Raw genomic sequence first — 19,487 nt, forward strand, 5'->3', positions numbered from 1 at the left:
TTTATTTGTTTCTTTATTTTTAAAAATATATTAAAGTAATCCAGGTGCAATGGTGCATGCCTGTAATCTCAGTGACTTGGGAGGCTCAGCAACTTAGCAAGACCCCATCTCAAACTAAAAAATAAAAAGGGCTGTTGATATGGCTCAATATGAAACACCCCAGGTTCAATTCCTAGTACCAAAAAAAGTGCACATGCATATACCTATATGCACATATGAACGTGTATGTATATGTGCAGACACGCACATATACTATATATACATACACACATACACACTGTATATATATATATATATATATATGCTGTATATTTTATATAGTCTACAATATAGATTGGATATGGCCTGTCCCCTGCATTTGTTAACCCTTGTACATGTGTTTCCACACAGGTATTTGGCACAATAGTTATTCAGTAAGCACAGCACAGAGGAGCCAAAGTGATTTCAATAGCATGCAGCTTGGAAGTCAAGTGGTGCCTTGAAAGACTTAGGCCTTCTATAGGTGGGTTACATTACTCAGCACAAATTGAGAACATGAAATTTTTCAGGGAAATAACAATCCCAAATGGCACTGATAAAGTGAAGTACAAAATCCCAAATGAAAGTTAATTTTAAAATTCACTAACAGCTAAAAAAAAAAATCTGTGCTGATTCCAAATTTACTTAAGTGATAGCTTTATTTAAATTTTTCAAACTTACATCTTTCTTTTTTTTAATTTTTGTCTTACCAATTTACCCAAGTTTGCTTTACGTGAACCTGACACACTTTAGAAATTCCTGTTGTTTCTTTGGTTTCACTCAATAAATCAATATATTTTTGTACCACTCTGTTTATCAACCTCTTTTACCCCATCATATAACCTTAAAGTTCTCTGTTTTCTGTGAGACCCTAGGAAGACAAATGATCCACGCACACAGAAACACAAGTCAGATATAGTTTAAAGTGAGCAGTTCATGGTGGACTCTGATGAGTCTCCTGTCAGCTCTTAAGATGGTTCAACCTAGCAATTATAAATAAATAAATAACCAAATATATATATATATTTATATGTATATGTGTGTGTGTGTGTGTGTGTGTGTGTATAAAAGTTGAACCTCTCCAAACAGCAGTGCATACTGAAAGAAGGAAGAAAATAGAAACAGAGAAACTAACTGAAAAAGATCAAAGAGAATGAGCAGAGTGTAAGTGAAGGGAGGCAGGAAGAGAAGTAATGTTCACTGAGCTTAATATGGACATTTCCTCCTTACATTCTCACAAAATTTTTTGATTTCACGTAATTTTGATTCTGGTACTGACACATACCATGCACATATTTTGTTCTGTTACCAACCAGATGTAAGAGATGTAAAGTAAGCGCTAAATACGTCATTCTGCCTTCATTCATTGGGTTAAAAGTGGTCATCCCTTAGTTGCTGCTCTTATCACTTGTGTTTAGAAGTTTAGGCTTAGTTATATCAACTGTCTCAAATCATTCCCGTTTTACAGGTAAACTTGACAGCTTACAGAATTTCTGTAACAACCGTTTGAATCTCTGAGAGTAAAAAACTTGAAAGAAAATTGACCTGCCTATTATCTTCTTCCTATTGAATGTTTTTAATCCTTTCTCTTTAATATTGTCACCTTAACAATCCTTCCAGCTATGCATTTTAAAAGATGTGATGGAGAAGTGATCAGCTGGTGGTTTTAGGTATGCTAAATTTAGTAAACAAATCATTTTTCTTTATTTTCAGTTCTCAAGGAAATAATGTGGGCATTTCCATTTTTGTTTCAGTTTTTACAGTATACCTGTTGCCTCCATAGCTTATTTAGTTTAGATAAATAGCTGCTGTTTAATATTTCTCAAAGTGCATCTTGTGGTATACTCCCAGAAGTGTCCTGTGAGTTTCCTGCCCTCCATTCCTTTCTGTGCTTTGATCTTTGCTTTTTCTCATCTCCCCTCCCAAAAAGATCCATGGCTTGGAAAGAGCGGAAAATCCAATATGGTTATTACTTAGAATGGATAAAGTAGGTATTTTTTCCCCTTGAAAACTTAACCACTTTTAACAATGGAGATCCTAATGGACAAGTTTGACTTACTTTAAAGTAATATGGCTGAACTATGGCAACTGTCAACTACTGCCCAGTATGTTCTAAACATCTGTGACACTTGTAATCATTTTTTCTCTCCAGCTCTCAGTAGGATGAACCTATTCCACTGTATGAGGCAAAAATTTCCAAGGAAGTTGTTCAGAAAAATCGAGGAAGAAAAATCAAGTTGTTCAATTTTAATCTTCTTTCTCAAACCTCAGGTGGATAAACCATCCCAGTATTTGAAGCCAGAGTTTTCCTTGGAAATTGGAAAAAATCAAGGAAGATAAAAAGCAAGTTGTTTAGTTTTTAAGCATGTTTTCTGACTTACAAAATGTTCAGTTATTTGACATACTTGAAAAATGTTTTCCAGATTACTGTGCAAATGAGCAAGATAATTCTGTAACATTTGAAGGGGTATTCTGAAAGCCATTTTTAGTAAATTTTTTCTACACATTTGCCTCTCTTCCCATGAGGAAAACTGCTTTCAGCAAAATCCACACCATTCTAATCATAAGTCTGTTACAGGCCTTGGTACACGGTCAAAATAATGTTATTAGTTACTTGTCAATTCCATTTTGAACATCTTAACGACTCTTTGCTTTCAGAATTTAAGCATTTGAATTTATTTTCAGGTCCCAAAGTACCTAACTTATACACACTTCAATTTATCCATTTACTTCGAGTTTCTTCAGGAACAAAGATCACAGTATCTTGTCCTGTGGGAGCTGCAGAGCATTTGCGTGAAGGGCTGGGACTGCCTGCATTGGGAAAGGGGGACTGAGCTTGAAGGGTGCTATCTTCTGAGTTCTCTCTTGAAGAAGGTGGGGTTGGGGTCTGCTCTGGAGCTGTCACCACCTCTAGATGTCACCACTGCTCCCCGAAAGCTCTATCTAAGCAGCAGTCCAGCACCAAGGCTCCAGTCCAGACGCTGTACCCTCGGTGATGACATCCCTACTGCAGGCCTAGCAGCGTTCACCCATTTCGATGCCCAACGGGGTAGTGCACACCCGCCCGGGCCAAGTGCTGCCTACAGCCGCCTCATCTCGTGGCAGAATCCCGGCCGAAAGCCTGGCAGGAGCGCAGGACCGCCCCGCCCGGAGGAACGCAGCCGGGGGCGGGACCTCGCGGGCCGCGTGCCCGCCACGCACGCCGCGCGGGGGCGGGGCCCTGGCGCGCGGGAAGTGCTGCGGGGCGGGCGGTCGGCCTCAGCCGCTTCGCTTCGTGGCCCTGTCGGTGGCCGGCTACTCGCCCACCTTCAACAGGCCGCTGGACACACTGCGGCTCCGACGGAAAAGGTCCCGGAGCCAAGAAGCCGCCGCCTCCCGGTCTCCCGAGATGTGGAGCCGACGCCTCGCCGCACTGGCGGCCGTGCTGCCCCTCAGGTCCCTCCTGGCCGCCGGCGGCAGAGTGGGCGGTCCGACCGCGGCCGGCAGGAACCCCTTCGCCCGCCTGGACAAGCGGCTGCGGGTCGCCATGGACACTCGGGACGGGCTGCCCCGCGGCCAGCAGGCGGCGCCGGGCTCGGTGAGTGTCTTCGTGCCTGCCGGCGAAGGGCTTTCGTCCTTCATGGCGGGGCCAGCTGCGAGTTAGGGATGGAAAGTTAGGGCTCGGGGCAGGGAAATGGGCGCGAAGCGTTCCTGTCGCCGCGGCCTGAGGGAGCCCCGAGCCCTGGGGACGGCTGCTCCTGAAGGGCGGGGTTTGCCGAGGCTGCCCGGCTGCGGCTGTGCTGCCGCTGTGCGCCGCCTCCGCTCGGGAGACGTGACTGCAGGTCTGCGCGGACGTCCCTCCGCGGAAGGCATCCCGAGGGCAGCGTGGACGGACCAAGCCCCGACCGCCTCCCGTGCTTCTCGCGCAAAGCTGCGCGGAGTGGGGGAGTGTTGAGGATAAATCTGTTCGGACATCACCAGCATTTTTCTTGCCTTTTGGGTCTTTCGGCTTAAGGTTTGTATGGTCAGTTACTCAATGCGCAAAACTGACCTTTTTCCCTCTTAGTTTTAATATTAAAGTTCAGACCCAAAGTGAAAAACTGCTAGGATTGATTTGGGTGTGTATAAGTTTGTGTGCACTGGCATTTACTGCGAAGGTACTTTGCCAGGTGAGCCTGTCTACACATTTAAAGCAAACTTCAGCATCATTTACGTTTTAAAAGGACGATTTTCTTAACCTGTTTTTAGATACTAATCAAGAAAATGATTTGCCATGGGAAGAGACATCATCTGAAAGAACATCAGTTACTGAACTACCCCAGGTAATACTTTTTAAATATCATTAGCGTGTGTATTCGTATGCTTCTCAGAAGCATTCTGCTTGAAAAATAGTTTTGCAGAGAAGCTTGAAAGTGATTCCCTTTACCAGAGTTGAATAGATGGCATCAGCCAAAATAAAGGACTTGGTGTGTTACAGTAAGAATTGCTGTAATGGTCACCAGCAGGAAAGTAGGCGTAGTAGGTGAGAGTTGTTGGTTGCCCTTTACCCTCATCAGTTTTTTTAACACACTTCTTTTTTGAGCTCATCACTCAGAGGAACCCCTCCATACTAAGGTACTTCTTCAACTTGATCCTTTATTAAATCTTCAAAACAAATCCTCCAGTTACCTCCACAAGTTATGGCATAGCACCGAACCTTGCTGTCCACTTCCCCAACACCTACAAGTACTTATGTTGGGATCATTTGGTAAACGTATGATTGTTTCTAATGGTTGCAGGCTGTCAAAATGCCACAAGACTCAATCTCTCCTCTTTGCCTAAGACTGCCTTACCTAAAAGAATTTTTTTTTTTTTTTTTTTTTTTTTTTTTTGCGGTGCTGGGGATGGAACCCAGGGCCTTGTGTTCGCAAGGCAAGCTCTTTACCAACTAAGCTATCTCCCCAGCCCGAGAATTCTTGTAATGTGAATAATATTGACTTGAAAAGACAGCAAAGTGGGTTAATGGCAGATTTTTGAGATCAGAAAATGTTTCTTAAAAATGGCCTTTAAGGGTTCCTAAAGTTACCTGCAGGAAGAGCAGCTTAGCCCAAGTTCCAGTTTCAAAGGCTTTAGGTACTTTTTCAGACATTGGGAAGATTTCTACTTTGATAACAACATCTGTAGTACTCTGTAAAGTGTTAGTTCTTTTAAGTAAAACCTAAAAAGTGAAATATGCTCCATTCCAACAAGTTTTTGCCTCTTAGCAGAAACTACTATTAATAGATTAATTTAGCTCCTTCTAGAATTTTTCAGGAGGTATGATTTTTTTAATGATATTTAGTGTATAATTCATGTAATTTTGCTATTAAAGAGACTGTGAATATGTTAGTTAATAAAATCTTTAGATTGAAGGGTTTTTCTGGAAACTCTGATTTTTGTGTTGTTTTCTTTTTCTTTTAAAAGGCTTTATCCCGATCATTCTCTGAATCGGATAGTCTGTCCTCAGAAAATACTGAGTTATCTGTGGACTGGAGTATTAAAACTCGACTCCTTGTCACCTCTTCTCAACCCTTTACCTAGGCAGATCATTTGAACGTGCAGGAAGAGGCTCAAGATCTTGTCCAGCATTGTAGAGCAACAGAAGTTACTTTGCCTCAAAGTATAAAGGTAATTCTGGAATAAATAACTGTTTTAAAGTAGCAGATTAAGTATAAAATGCTTCTGTAAAATATTAAACAGATTTCTTTCTGTTAAGTTTTTCTTCTAATATCTAAAGACACAAAGAATTGGGTAATTTTGTTTCTTCCAAATGGTGCTTTCATACACATTTTTGATAGATTGTGTAACAGCCCTTTAAATTTAGAGATCTATCCTGAGGCAGTGGTGCAGGCAGGAAGTGTTGCACAGTTGTAGATAGACACAATCCCTGTATTTTATTTATTTGACTTTATGTGGTGCTGAGGATGGAACCCAGGGCCTTCCACATGCTAAGTGAGCACTTTGCCCCTGAGCCACACCCCAGCCCCAAACCATTCTTTTCTAAGGCTTTTTTAGAAAAAAATAAAAGGAAATGAAATGCAATTGAGTAAGTTATAAAAGCAGATGGATTTTACTGATTTTTTTTCCTCATAGGATATAGTCTTTTTTTTTTTTTTTTTTTTTATTGTAAACAAATGGGATACATGTTGTTTCTCTGTTTGTACATGGCGTAAAGGCATACCATTTGTGTAATCATAAATTTACATAGAGCAATGTTGTTTGATTCATTCTGTTATTTTTTCCCTTCCCCCCGCCCCTCCCACCCCTCTTTACCCTCTATACAGTACTTCCTTCCTCCATACTTGCCCCCCTCCCTAACCCTAACTCTAACCCTTCCCTCCCCCCCATTATGTGTCAACCTCCACTTATTAGCGATATCATTCGTCCTTTGGCTTTTTGAGATTGGCTTATCTCACTTAGCATGATATTCTCCAATTTCATCCATTTGCCTGCAAATGTCATAATTTTATCATTCTTTATGGGTGAGTAATATTCCATAGTATATATATACCACAGTTTCTTTATCCACTCATCAATTGAAGGGCATCTAGGTTGGTTCCACAGTCTGGCTATTGTGAATTGAGCAGCTATGAACATTGATGTGGCTGTATTTCTGTAGTATGCAGATTTTAAGTCCTTTGGGTATAGGCCAAGGAGTGGGATAGCTGGGTCAAATGGAGGGTCCATTCCAAGTTTTCTAAGGAATCTCCACACTGCTTTCCATAGTGGCTGCACTAATTTGCAGCCCCACCAGCAGTGTATGAGTGTACCTTTCTCCCCACATCCTCGCCAACACCTGTTGTTGCTCGTATTCTTGATAATCGCCATTCTAATTGGGGTGAGATGGAATCTTAGGGTGGTTTTGATTTGCATTTCTCTTATTACTAGAGATGTTGAACATTTTTCCATATGTTTGTTGATTGCTTGTAGATCTTCTTCTGTGAAGTGTCTATTCATTTCCTTAGCCCATTTGTTGACTGGACTGTTTGAATTCTTGGAGTAGAGTTTTTTGAGTTCTTTATAGATTCTGGAGATTAGTGCTCTATCTGAAGTATGATTGGCAAAGATATTCTCCCACTCTGTAGGCTCTTTCTTCGCATTGCTGATAGTTTCCTTTGCTGAGAGAAAGCTTTTCAGTTTGAATCTATCCCAGTGGTTGATTCTAGCTTTTATTTCTTGTGCTATGGGAGTCCTGTTAAGGAAGTCTGGTCCTAGACCAACAAGGTGAAGATTTGGACCTACTTTTTCTTCTATAATCTGCAGGGTCTCTGGTCTGATTCCGAGGTCCTTAATCCATTTTGAGTTTAGTTTCGTGCATGGTGAGAGATATGGGTTTAGTTTCATTCTGTTGCATATGGATTTCCAATTCTCCCAGCACCATTTGTTGAAGAGGCTATCTTTTCTCCATTGCATATTTTTGGCCCCTTTGTCTAGTATGAGAAAATTGTATTTATTTGGGTTTGTGTCCGTGTCCTCTATTCTGTACCATTGATCTACCTTTCTATTTTGGTACCAATACCATGCCGTTTTTGTTACTATTGCTTTGTAGTAGAGTTGAAGATCTGGTATTGCAATACCCCCTGTTTCACTCTTCCTGCTAAGGATTGCTTTAGCTATTCTGGGTTTCTTATTCTTCCAGATGAATTTCATAATTGCCTGCTCTATTTCTGTAAGGTACGTCATTGGGATTTTAATTGGAATTGCATTGAATTTGTATAGCACATTAGGTAGTATGGCCATTTTGACAATATTAATTCTTCCTATCCAAGAACATGGAAGATCTTTCCATCTTCTAAGGTGTTCTTTAATTTCTTTCTTTAGTGTTGTATAGTTCTCATTGTAGAGGTCTTTCACCTCTTTTGTGAGATTGATTCCCAAGTATTTTATTTTTTTCGAGGCTATTGTGAATGGGGTAGTTTTCCTAATTTCTCTTTCTGAAGATTCATCACTTATGTATAAAAATGCGTTGGATTTATGGGCATTGATCTTGTAACCTGCTACTTTACTGAAATCACTTATGAGTTCTAAGAGTTTTCTGGTGGAATTTCCAGGTTCCTCTAAATATATAATCATGTCATCAGCGAACAGGGATAGTTTGAGTTCTTCTTTTCCAATTCGTATCCCTTTAATTTCTTTGGTTTGTCTAATTGCTCTGGCCAGAGTGTCAAGAACAATGTTGAATAGAAGTGGTGAAAGAGGGCATCCCTGCCTTGTTCCAGTTTTTAGGGGGAATGCTTTGTTTTTCACCATTTAGAATGATATTAGCCATGGGCTTAGCATAAATGGCCTTTACAATATTAAGGAATGTTCCCACTATCCCTATTTTTTCTAGTGTTTTGAGCATGAAGGGGTGCTGTATTTTATCAAATGCTTTTTCTGCATCTATTGAAATAATCATGTGATTCTTGACTTTAAGTCTATTAATATGGTGAATTACGTTTATTGATTTCCTGATGTTGAACCAACCTTGCATCCCTGGGATGAAACCCACTTGATCATGGTGCACTATCTTTTTAATATGTTTTTGTATGCGATTTGCTAATATTTTGTTGAGAATTTTTGCGTCGATGTTCATTAAGGATATTGGTCTGAAATTTTCTTTCCTTGATGAGTCTCTGTCTGGTTTAGGTATCAGTGTGATATTGGCTTCATAGAATGAGTTTGGGAGGGTTCCCTCCTCTTCTATTTTATGGAATACTTTGAGAAGTATTGGAATGAGCTCTTCCTTAAAGGTTTTGTAGAACTCGGCTGAGAACCCATCTGGTCCCGGACTTTTCTTTGTTGGTAGGCTTTTGATGACTTCTTCTATTTCAGTACTTGAAATTGGTCTATTTAAATTGTTTATGTCCTCCTCATTCAGTTTAGGCAATTCATATGTCTCTAGAAACCTGTTGATGTCTTCGAAATTTTCTATTTTGTTGGAGTATAGATTTTCAAAATAGCTTCTAATTATGTTTTGTATTTCCATCCTGTCTGTTGTGATATTTCCTTGTTCATTCCGAATTTTAGTGATTTGGGTTTTCTCTCGTCTTCTCTTTGTTAGTGTGGCTAAAGGTTTATCAATTTTGTTTATTTTTTCGAAGAACCAACTATTTATTTTGTCAATTTTTTGTATTGTTTCTTTTGTTTGAATTTCATTGATTTCAGCTCTGAGTTTAACTATTTCCTGTCTTCTACTATTTTTGGTGCTGGTCTGTTCTGCTTTTACTAGGGCTTTGAGCTGTAGTGTTAGGTTGTTTATTTGTTGAGTTTTACTTCTTTTATTAAATGCGCTCCATGAAATAAATTTCCCTCTAAGTACTGCTTTCATAGTGTCCCAGAGATTTTGATATGATGTTTCTTTGTTCTCATTTACCTCTAAGAATTTTTTAATTTCCTTCCTAATATCTTCTGTTATCCATTCATCATGTAATAGCATATTGTTTAATCTCCAGATGTTGGAATAGTTTCTGTGTTTTACTCTTTCATTTATTTCTAACTTCAATCCATTATGATCTGATAGAATACATGCTAGTGTCTCTATCTTCTTGTATTTGCTAACATTAGCTTTGTGGCATAATATATGGTCTATTTTAGAGAAGGATCCATGTGCTGCTGAGAAGAAAGTGTATTCACTCTTGGTTGGATGGAATATTCTATAAATGTCCGTTAAGTCTAAATTATTGATTGTGTTGTTGAGATCTATGGTTTCTTTGCTCAATTTTTGTCTGGAAGATCTGTCCAGTGGTGAGAGCGGCGTGTTAAAATCACCTAGTATTATTGTGTTGTGGTCTATTTGGTTTCTGAAATTGAGAAGGATTTGTTTGACATACATAGATGAGCCACTGTTTGGGGCATAGATGTTTATGATTGTTATATCTTGCTGATTTATGCTTCCCTTAAGCAGTATGAAATGACCTTCTTTATCCCTTCTGACTAACTTTGGCTTGAAGTCCACATTATCTGAAATGAGGATGGATACTCCAGCTTTTTTGCTGAGTCCATGTGCATGGTATGTTTTTCCCCATCCTTTCACCTTTAATCTATGGGTATCTTTTTCTATGAGGTGAGTCTCTTGCAGGCAACATATTGTTGGATCTTTCTTTTTAATCCAGTCTGCCAGTCTATGTCTTTTGATTGATGAATTCAGGCCATTAACATTCAGGGTTATTATAGAGAAATGATTTGGTTTCCCGGTCATTTCGTTCATTTTTAAAATTTTGTTTATTTATTTGTTTGACACAACTTGTTTCCTCCTTTATTTGACAATTCCTTTCGGATAATTCCTCCCTTTGCTGATTTGCTTCTTTGTTTTTCATCTCTTCCTCATGGAATATTTTGTTGAGAATGTTCTGTAATGCTGGCTTTCTTTTTGTAAATTCTTTTAGCTTTTGTTTATCATGGAAGGATTTTATTTCATCGTCAAATTTGAAGGTAAGTTTTGCTGGGTATAAGATTCTTGGTTGGCATCCATTTTCTTTCAGGGCTTGAAAAATGTTGTTCCAGGACCTTCTAGCTTTTAGGGTCTGGATTGAAAAATCTGCTGATATGCGTATTGGTTTCCCCCTGAATGTAATTTGGTTCTTTTCTCTCACAGCCTTTAAAATTCTGTCTTTATTTTGTATGTTAGGTATTTTCATTATAATGTGCCTTGGTGTGGGTCTGTTGTAATTTTGTGTATTTGGAGTCCTGTAAGCCTCTTGAACTTGATTTTCCATTTCATTCTTCAGATTTGGGAAATTTTCTGATATTATTTCATTGAATAGGTTGTTCATTCCTTTGGCTTGTTTCTCTAGGCCTTCCTCAATCCCAATAATTCTTAAATTTGGCCTTTTCATGATATCCCATAGTTCTTGTAGATTCTGTTCATGATTTCTTACCATCTTCTCTGTTTGTTCAGCTTTGTTTTCAAGGTTAAATATTTTGTCTTCAATGTCTGAGGTTCTGTCTTCCAGGTGTTCTATCCTATTGGATATGCTTTCTATGGAGTTCTTAATTTGGTTTATTGTTTCCTTCATGTCAAGGATTTCTGTTTGGTTTTTTTTCAATATCTCTAACTCTTTATTGAAATGATCTTTTGCTTCCTGTATTTGCTCTTTTAACTGTCGATAGGTGCGATCAATCAATGCTTGCATTTGCTCTTTCATCTCATCATTCAATGCTTGCATTTGCTCTTTCATCTCCTCGTTTGCTTCTCTGATCATTTTAATTATGTACATTCTGAACTCCTTTTCTGTCATTTCTTCTGCCATGCTGTCATTGGGTTTTATTGATGTAACATCTAGATTTGTTTGCAGCATTTTCTTTCCTTGTTTTCTCATGTTGTTTAGATATCAGTGGACCGCTGAGATATTGCAGATTTCCTCTGTTGATTTACAATGACCCTGAAGATTTCTATATATATCCCCTCTTAGCCTTCAGTAGGCTGAAGTCTTGGAGGAGGTTGATAATGCGGTGCTCCACAAGGAAGCTGCCTCTCTAGGAGTGGTGGCCTTCAGGTGGGGTATATTCCCTGCTAGTGGGCAGAGGTGCCTCCACTTGTTGACCAATGGTCATCCAAAGGGGACCTAGGCTGTGGGCTGAGGCAAGGCCTGTTTGGGCCTGTGTCTCTGGTTTTACCGTCCTTGTGGGGAAACCTCACCAGGCAGGGAAGACTCACCCAGTGGGGAGGTCTCGCTGGTCAGTTTCCTCCTAGAGGTTCCCCTCAATTTACAGCTACCGCCTGGGCTGGGCTGCCTTCCTCTGCAAAGTTTCCAGGGGCCCGGCCCTACTTCCTGGGCCTGGGAGCCTCACCCTTCGCAGATGAATCTCCTTAGGCTGCCCCTCCTCAGAGAATTTGCCCATAGGCCTGGAACCTTCGCTCCGCCCTAAGCCTGTCTCTGTGCGGCTCTTCCACCCAGAAGCCGCCTAGATCCTGGGACCCTGTTCTGCACCTAATCGCCTGGCTGCGTGGCCCCTCCTCTGAGCAGCCACCTGTGGCCCCGAACAATCGCTCTGAGTCCCAGAGACCCGCCACAGGCCTCTTCCTCCAGACAGCCGCCCAGTATGCCGGTGCGGTCACTAGGAGTCCAAGAAACTCACTTCGTGCCTCCTCCTCCCACCAACCACCCGTAGCCCGGGGCAATCAATCACTCCGAGTCGAAGTGACCCTCCCCGTTCCTCCTCCTTCTCCAGATAACCCCCCGGGTGTTCAGGAGCAGTCCCTCTGAGTGGCTCTGAATCCACGTGACCCGCTGCACGGGTCCTCTGGGCACCGCCCGGAGCTCTGGTGTGGCCCCTCAAGACCAAGCGTCACACCACGCTTCTCCTCCAGGCAGCCCCCCTGTGTTCAGGAGCTGTCACTTTAAGACCGAACAACTCACCACTCGCCTTCTCCTCTGAGCAGCCGCCTGGAGCGCTAATGCAGTCACTGCGAGTCCAAAGGACCAGCCGCGCTCCTTCTCCTCCTTCTCCTACTCCTCCGGGCAGGCCCCGGGGTTCAGAAGTGGTCAGAGTCCAAACAGCTCGCCACGCAGCCCCTTCTCTGGCAACCGCCTGTAGTTCCCGTGTAGTCACCCGAATCCAAGCGGCCGCTCCTCTTCCTCCTTGTCCTCAGGGCAGGCCCCGGTGTTCAGAAGCGTCGTTCTGATTCCAAACAGCTCGCCGCGCGGCTTCTCCTCTGGCAACCGCCTGCAGCTCTGGTGCAGTCTCTCCGAATCCAAGTGGCCACGCTCCTCTCCTCCTCCTCAGGGCAGGCCCCGGTGTCCTGAGTCCACACAGTTCTCCCTGCCACTCCTCCACCGGGCAGCCGCCGGAGCCCCAGTGGCTGCTCCGAGTCCCAGCGCTGTGCCGAGCGGCCTCCTCTACGGCGCTCCCAGCTGTCCGAGTTCACTGCTCCAGCGGGGGGAGGGGCGTCTCGCCGGCAGTTCTACTTCACAAAGTTTCTGCGTTCCGGGACCCCCGTCCCATCCGGGATGCCCCCCCAGGGGGTGAGAGTCACCCGGCTACTTTGAGTTGGTCCCAAGCGTCTCAATATCTCCTCTCTTGAATCCTGAGTTCTGGAGCAACACGTAATGCAGCCACCCTCTAGGCCGCCATCTTCCAAAACAGGATATAGTCTTTTTAAATATGCGCTCACTTTGCTACCTAGGTAATGGTCTATTGTAAATTTAAAGTTCTAGACTGGTTCTAGAGAAATACAGCTTCATTACTTTCAAGCATCTCATCAACTCAAACTAGATGAAACAGGATTACTTAAAACTTGCTATATCAATTTTCAGTAAATTTAGTTTTCAGTAAATTAGGATGACTTGTCATATCCATTATCAGTGTTCACTGACTACTTCTGAAAGTGTTTTTATGGGGCACAGGGATTAAATGTGATGTGGTGCTCTCTACACAAACATATTTCAACCACTTATGATAAAAAAGTTTTTGTTAAGGATAGTAGAGACAGGAGATCGTTGCCATCTGTGTTACTTGTGTGTTCCTTCTGATACATGTTTTTGCTGTATGTTGAAGCAAATTTGCTGAAGAGGCTATCTTTTCTCCATTGTATGCTTTTGGCACCTTTGTCTAATATGAGATGACTGTACTTATGAGGGTTTGTCTCTGTGTCTTCTCTTCTTTACCATTGGTCTACCTGCCTATTTAGGTGCCAGTGCCATGCTGTTTTTGTTACTCTGACTTTGTATTATAGTTTAAAGTCTGGTATTGTGATGCCTCCTGCTAAGGATTGCTTTGGCTATTCTGGGTCTCTTATTTTTACAAATGAATTTCACTATTGGTTTCTCTATTTCTATGAAGGTCATTGGGATTTTAATTGGAATTGCCTTGAATCTGTACAACACTTTTGGTAGTATGTCCATTTTGACAGTATTAATTCTGTCAATCCAAGAACATGGGAGATCTTTCCATCTTCTAAAGTTATTGTTAATTTCTTTCTTTAGTGTTCTTTAGTTTTTGTGGTAGAGGTCTTTTACCTCATTTTTGTTAGAGTGATTCCCAACTATATTATTTGTGTGTGTGTGTGTGTGTGTGTGTGTGTGGCTGTTGTGAATTAGGTAGTTTTCCTAGTTTCTCTTGCAGAGGATTTGTCACTTACGAATAGAAATGCATTAGATTCATGAGTGTTGATTTTATATCCTGTTACTTTGCTGAATTCACTTATTAGTTCTAGAAGTTTTCTGGTAGAGTTTTTTGGATCCTCTAAATACAAAATCATGTCATTAGCAAATAGTGATAACTTGAGTTCTTCTTTTCCTATTTGTATTCCTTTAATTCTTTGGTGTGTCCAATGGCCATAACTAGAGTTTCAAGGATGACGTTGAATAGAGGTGGGGAAAGAGGGCATACCTCTCCTGTTCCAATTTTTATAGGGAATGCTTTCAGTTTTTCTCAATTTAGAATGATGTTGGTCTTGAGCTTAGCATAGATAGCCTTTACAATGTTGAGGTTCCTACTATCAATGTTGAGGTTCCTAGTGTTCCTACTATCCCTAGTTTTTCTAGTGTTTTAAGCATGAAGAGGTTCTGTATTTTATCAAATGCTTTTTCTGCATCTATTGAAATAATCACGATTCTTAACTTTAAGTCTGTTGATGTGGTGAATTACACTTATTGATTTCTAGATGTTGAACTAACCTTGCGTTCCTGGGATGAAACCCCCTTGATCATGGTGCACTGTCTTTTAAATATGTTTTTGTATGCAATTTGCCAGAATTTTGTTAAGAATTTTTGCGTCTGTGTTCATCAGGGATATTGGTCTAAAGTTTTCTTTCCTTACTGTCTTTGTCTGTTTTGGGTATCAGGGTGATACTAGCTTCATAGAATGAGTTTGGAAGGGTTCCCTCCTTTTCCATTTTATGGAATACTTTGAGGAGTATTGGAATTAGTTCTTCTTCGAAGGTCTTGTAGACCTTGGCCAAGAATCCATCTGGTCCTGGGCTTTTCTTGTTTGGTAGACTTTTGATGCCTTCTTCTATTTCGTTGCTTGAAATTGGTCTGTTTGAAGTTAATTCAGTTTGAGTGGATCCTATATCTCTAGAAATTTGCCTTTGAAATGTTTTATTTTGTTGGAGTATAAATTTTCAAAATAGCTTCTAATTATGTTTTGTATTTCAGTAGTGTCCATCATGATATTTTCTTTTTCATCACAAATTTTAGTAAGTTGAGTTTTCTCTATCCTTCTTTTTGTTGATGTGGCTAAGGGTTTACCAATTTTGTTTATTTTTTCCTAGGAACCAACTTTTTGTTTTGTCTATTTTTTCAATTGTTTCTTTTGTTTCAGTTTCATTGATTTCAGCTCTTATTTTAATTATTTCCTTTCTTTTCCTATTTTTGGTGTTGACCTGTTCTTCTTTTTCTAGGGCTTTGATATATGTTAGGTCATTTATTTGTTGACTTTTTATACTTTTAATGCATGAGTTCAATGCAGTGAATTTTCCTCTTAGTACTGATTTCATAGTGTCCCAGAGATTTTGATATGTTGTGTCGATGTTGTTTACCTCTAATTATTTTTTTTATCTCTTCCCTGATGTCTTCTGCTATCCATGCATTACTCAGTAATGTATTATTTAGTTTCTAGGTATTGGAGTAATTTCTATTTTTTATTTTATTATTGATTTCTGATTTCATTCCATTATGATGTGGTAGAATACGGGGTAGTATCTCTATTGTTTTGTATTTGCTAAGGATTTTGGTTTTTGATCTCATCCTTTTCTCTCCCCCATTGCCTCTTGTCTGCTTTCCCTTCTCCCATCCTCCTTTCTCTACTCTACTAGATTTCTTTCCCTAGTCTATTCATTTGTATTTGATTGTCCTTGATGTAATATTTTCCTTCCCTCTTCTTTCCTTTATTTTACTCTCAACACGTACCTTTCTGGGCCCTCCTTATTTTCCTCATTGTATTAATGTCTCAGTGCCTCAAGAAATCAAAGACATGTTTCTGTTGCACTTTAGATTGTGTTTCTTACTCTTTTATCCCCACAACCAGGGAAGCTTCTCTGAAATATGTGGCAGAGGGGAAAAAGAGAGTTCAACAAAGAACAAGTATGTTCCTAAGGTTTTTGCCACTTTGTTCCAGTGGCCAATGCAAGTCATATGCCCAAGTCTGACTCCCATGTTGTAGGGATATAATGTACTCTTCCCAGGAGTGTTGGAAAAGTGGACATTGGTGATAAATACTACCATATCCACAGTCTCCTTTTGCTCACCTGCTACATGTTGGTGGTTCCTGCCTTGACCTTGACCTTCCTATTTCATAAATCATAAAGCGTGTGTGTGTGTGTGTGTGTGTGTGTGTGTGTGTGTGTGTGTGTGTGTGTGTTTAATAACCAGGATCAAAATCCTCCTGGAAACTGAAGATTCCAAACTCTCTATGAACAATTTTAATCTCTCTTCTGAATAAGTCACTTTGTCTAAGTACTTTCTTGTGAATTCAGCAGTCTCCAGGATAATTACCATTTGGCCATGTGGAAAAATAAGGGAGATTGATGAGGCTGAATTAGCCGTAGGCAAGAGAGGAATTGGGAGGTTCCAAGGTAACATAATCAAATTCATAGGTTTGGCAGGATAACTTTTTAAGTGGAAATTATATTGTTATATTTATTCTTATCTGTAAAATTATTATAATAATGCCTACTTTTGTAGGGTGTTTCTGAGGGTTAAATGCATTTGTGTATGTAAATACTGGAATGATCACTGGCTTACCGGGTTTGATATTACTCTTATATAAGCTATTTCAATCTCTGAATCATCAAAATAATATTCTGTAAATTGTTGACCACACATTTAGGGGAAAAATATAATAAATAATTATTATTTTAAGGGAAAATTTATTATCTTAAGGGAAAGAGAGTAAGTCATTAAATGAAATCACTGATTTTTATTTTTCACCTTGGAATTTTCACATTGAAAATGTACTTAGGCATTATCTAATCTAACTATCTATGTCTTCAAATGAGGAAAACAAGATTAGGAAAAGGGTAGCCACCTGCAGAGCCCATAGCTAGATGGGAGGTAAGCCACTTTCAGCACTCAGTGCTTACAGTGTTCCACCCAAGTACATTTCTCAAGAGACTATATTGCCATTCTGTATATAAATCAAAAAATTCACAGGCAGAGATTCAAGCCACTGCCATCCAATCATAGCATAGGTTTTCTTCTGGAGATACTCCATCTCTGGAATTTGACACTTCTCATTTTAAGTGTTACCTCAAATGGTGTCATGTGCTGGAGAGTTTGTACTGTATTGAAAGAGGCCAAGATCTTGTGGCAGGATTTGGTCTATTGGTTTGATTTGGAAAATTACACATAGCCTTTCTAGTGCCCCACAAATTAGAGTTACTGTAATTTAGTTTTAGAAGTCATTCAACATTGGTATTTCTCACTTCTTTTCAGCCACTTTGTGTTCAATGAGTTGCCATAAAAAATTAAAAACAGCTTCTCATATTCCCTGATGATATCATGGTTGCAGTTGTGTTGGATCAATTTTAAACATTCTCCAGAGAGAAGTCAGGCAATTTCTCTAACATCTGTTCATTTCAGTCATTGGGTTGTAGTATTTCAGAGTTTTTCTTTGTCTCAGATGAAGTCCAGTGTAGTTATGATCTGACTCTGTGCAAGTCCCTTCTTCATCCCTAGCTACTCGCTTCTAATCAGTGTACTGCGCATTAACTGATCTTCCAGGGCCAATGTCCTAGGAGTTATATGACCTGTGTTTTCACAGCATTACTATTGTATCACTTCTTTTTTTCCATAGTTTAATCATTTAACTTTATGTCATACTAGGCTATATGTTTGTTTCATGAAGGTAGCTTTGTAGGTTGAGTATGACTTTTGGGAAGAGAGCAGAGTGGAAACTTAGTATATAGTTTTCGTTGGTACATTTAGAGTCTAGAGATCTGTTCATTTAAAGGAAGTGAAACCTTATATGTATCCCCTTTGTAGTATTTCTTCATAGCATGCCTTCATTCATTAATGAGCCACAAAGAACAAGTCCAAAATAAGGAGAACAAATTTGTGGTTTAGAATGTTCAGAAAATACATCAGACTCTAAAATCCATGGTTGTTTAAAATCTTGTCTATTTTTCATAATTCTGTGATGGAGATGTCACAAAAACTAGTTGAACACTTCTAGTGACAGGGAACTCACTTTTTTTTTTTTTTTTTTTTTTTTTTTGCGGTACTGGGTATTGAACCTTGTGCTTGCGAGGCAAGCATTCTACCAGCTGAGCTATCTCCCCAGCCCTCCTCACTGTCTTTGATAATAATCTATTTCATGATCGAAAACTTGGATCTTTTACAAGAATTTTGTATCTTCTAATTTACACCCAGAAGAGTTTTACATTCTGAAGTTTTAGAAATAGCATATTTTCTCCTCCAGTGAAGTATAAAATATATGATTAAAAGTTTTTAAAATTCTGGAGGTGTCTGTGTGAGTGAGTGTTAGGGGTTGTGTGTATTCCATTAATACTATTATATAACAGCATTCCTAAGGCCGGTTAATTTATATGGAATAGAAATTTGTTTCTCACAGAGCTGGGAAGTCAAGATACAAGGTACCAGCATGTTCAGTGTCTTGTAGGACTAGTCTCTGCTTCCAAGATGATGCCTCACCTCATTAAAGGCATGAAGCCAGAAAGGGTCTAGACTAGTTTTTCTAGTCTTTTTATGTAGTTGCTAACCATTTCTGAGGACTGTGTCATCATGATCTAATCGCTTTTGAAAAGTCCAGCCTTTTAATAGTATGATAATGGCAGTTAAGTTTTAATACATGAATTTCGAGTGGCATTAATTACCATAGAGAATATAGAGAAATATGTATATATACAGTGTATATTCTGTGTATATATATACATTTCTATAGTATATTCTGTATATAGACATATATATCTATCCATCTATATACATAATTCACTGCTGTGACTTCAATTACAATGCATATGTAACATCTGTGCATTTATAACTCCAGGTCTGAGCTTTTTCCTGAAATATAGAATTATATTGCTAAATACTGCATTACTTAAACTTCTTGAATTTACCAAAGGCATCTTACATTGGCCAAAGATTTTTGTTTGCTGCAAAATCCATTGTATTACTACCCACATTATTTATTCATCCGTTGAGTCTCTAAAACAGAATACCTCAAGTTAAAGTCTGACAAACTCTTTTTTTTTTTTTAACCTAATCAACCGTTAATTTTTTCCCTAATTTTATTTAGAGGGTCTTGATTCAGTTTTTTTCTATCATACTATTTTGTAATTCTGTTTTTACATACCTCTCCCTGATCCTGTGTAGACTCTGAAGGCAGAGACTGTGTTTTATTTATTTTTCAGTCTTCAACACTTAGTTACATCTCTTACACTAGTGTCACTATTCAACCATTTGTTAAATACTTGCATACATATGGAAAAGGGTAACTTTGTGGCACTCATTCTGCCCTGTGGAAATTCATCATTGACAATTTTATCTTTTTTTAATCTCTTTGGAAATTGAAGGTATCCTTCTTTGCAT

At 39.6% G+C, this 19,487-nt stretch overlaps 2 protein-coding genes across 3 annotated transcripts in view; both read left to right on the plus strand.

Annotated features, from left to right (window-relative positions):
* LOC306641209 (uncharacterized protein) overlaps positions 1–2,826 on the plus strand; it is an 89,742-nt gene extending 86,916 nt beyond the window's left edge. Inside the window, exon 4 of one of the 2 annotated variants that reach the window (XM_079106183.1) lies at positions 2,171–2,826. The gene's annotated coding sequence lies outside the window, so the exon portion shown is untranslated. Of the gene's footprint in view, positions 1–390; positions 1,017–2,170 lie in introns of those variants that run through there. The other variant, XM_079106180.1, reaches the window with a different exon arrangement.
* Positions 1–19,487, plus strand: part of LOC306641943 (uncharacterized protein) — a gene marked incomplete at its 5' end in the record, with an annotated part of 437,033 nt that overhangs the window by 229,692 nt on the left and 187,854 nt on the right. Inside the window, 2 exons of the mRNA XM_079107277.1 lie at positions 4,246–4,319; positions 5,440–5,643. Coding sequence (XP_078963403.1) covers positions 4,246–4,319; positions 5,440–5,569 — 204 coding nt within the window. The 3' untranslated portion in view covers positions 5,570–5,643. The remainder of the gene's footprint in view (positions 1–4,245; positions 4,320–5,439; positions 5,644–19,487) is intronic.

The sequence above is a fragment of the Sciurus vulgaris genome, assembly GCF_902686455.1.
Source record: "Sciurus vulgaris genome assembly, chromosome: 12".
NCBI classification, from domain to species: domain Eukaryota; kingdom Metazoa; phylum Chordata; class Mammalia; order Rodentia; family Sciuridae; genus Sciurus; species Sciurus vulgaris.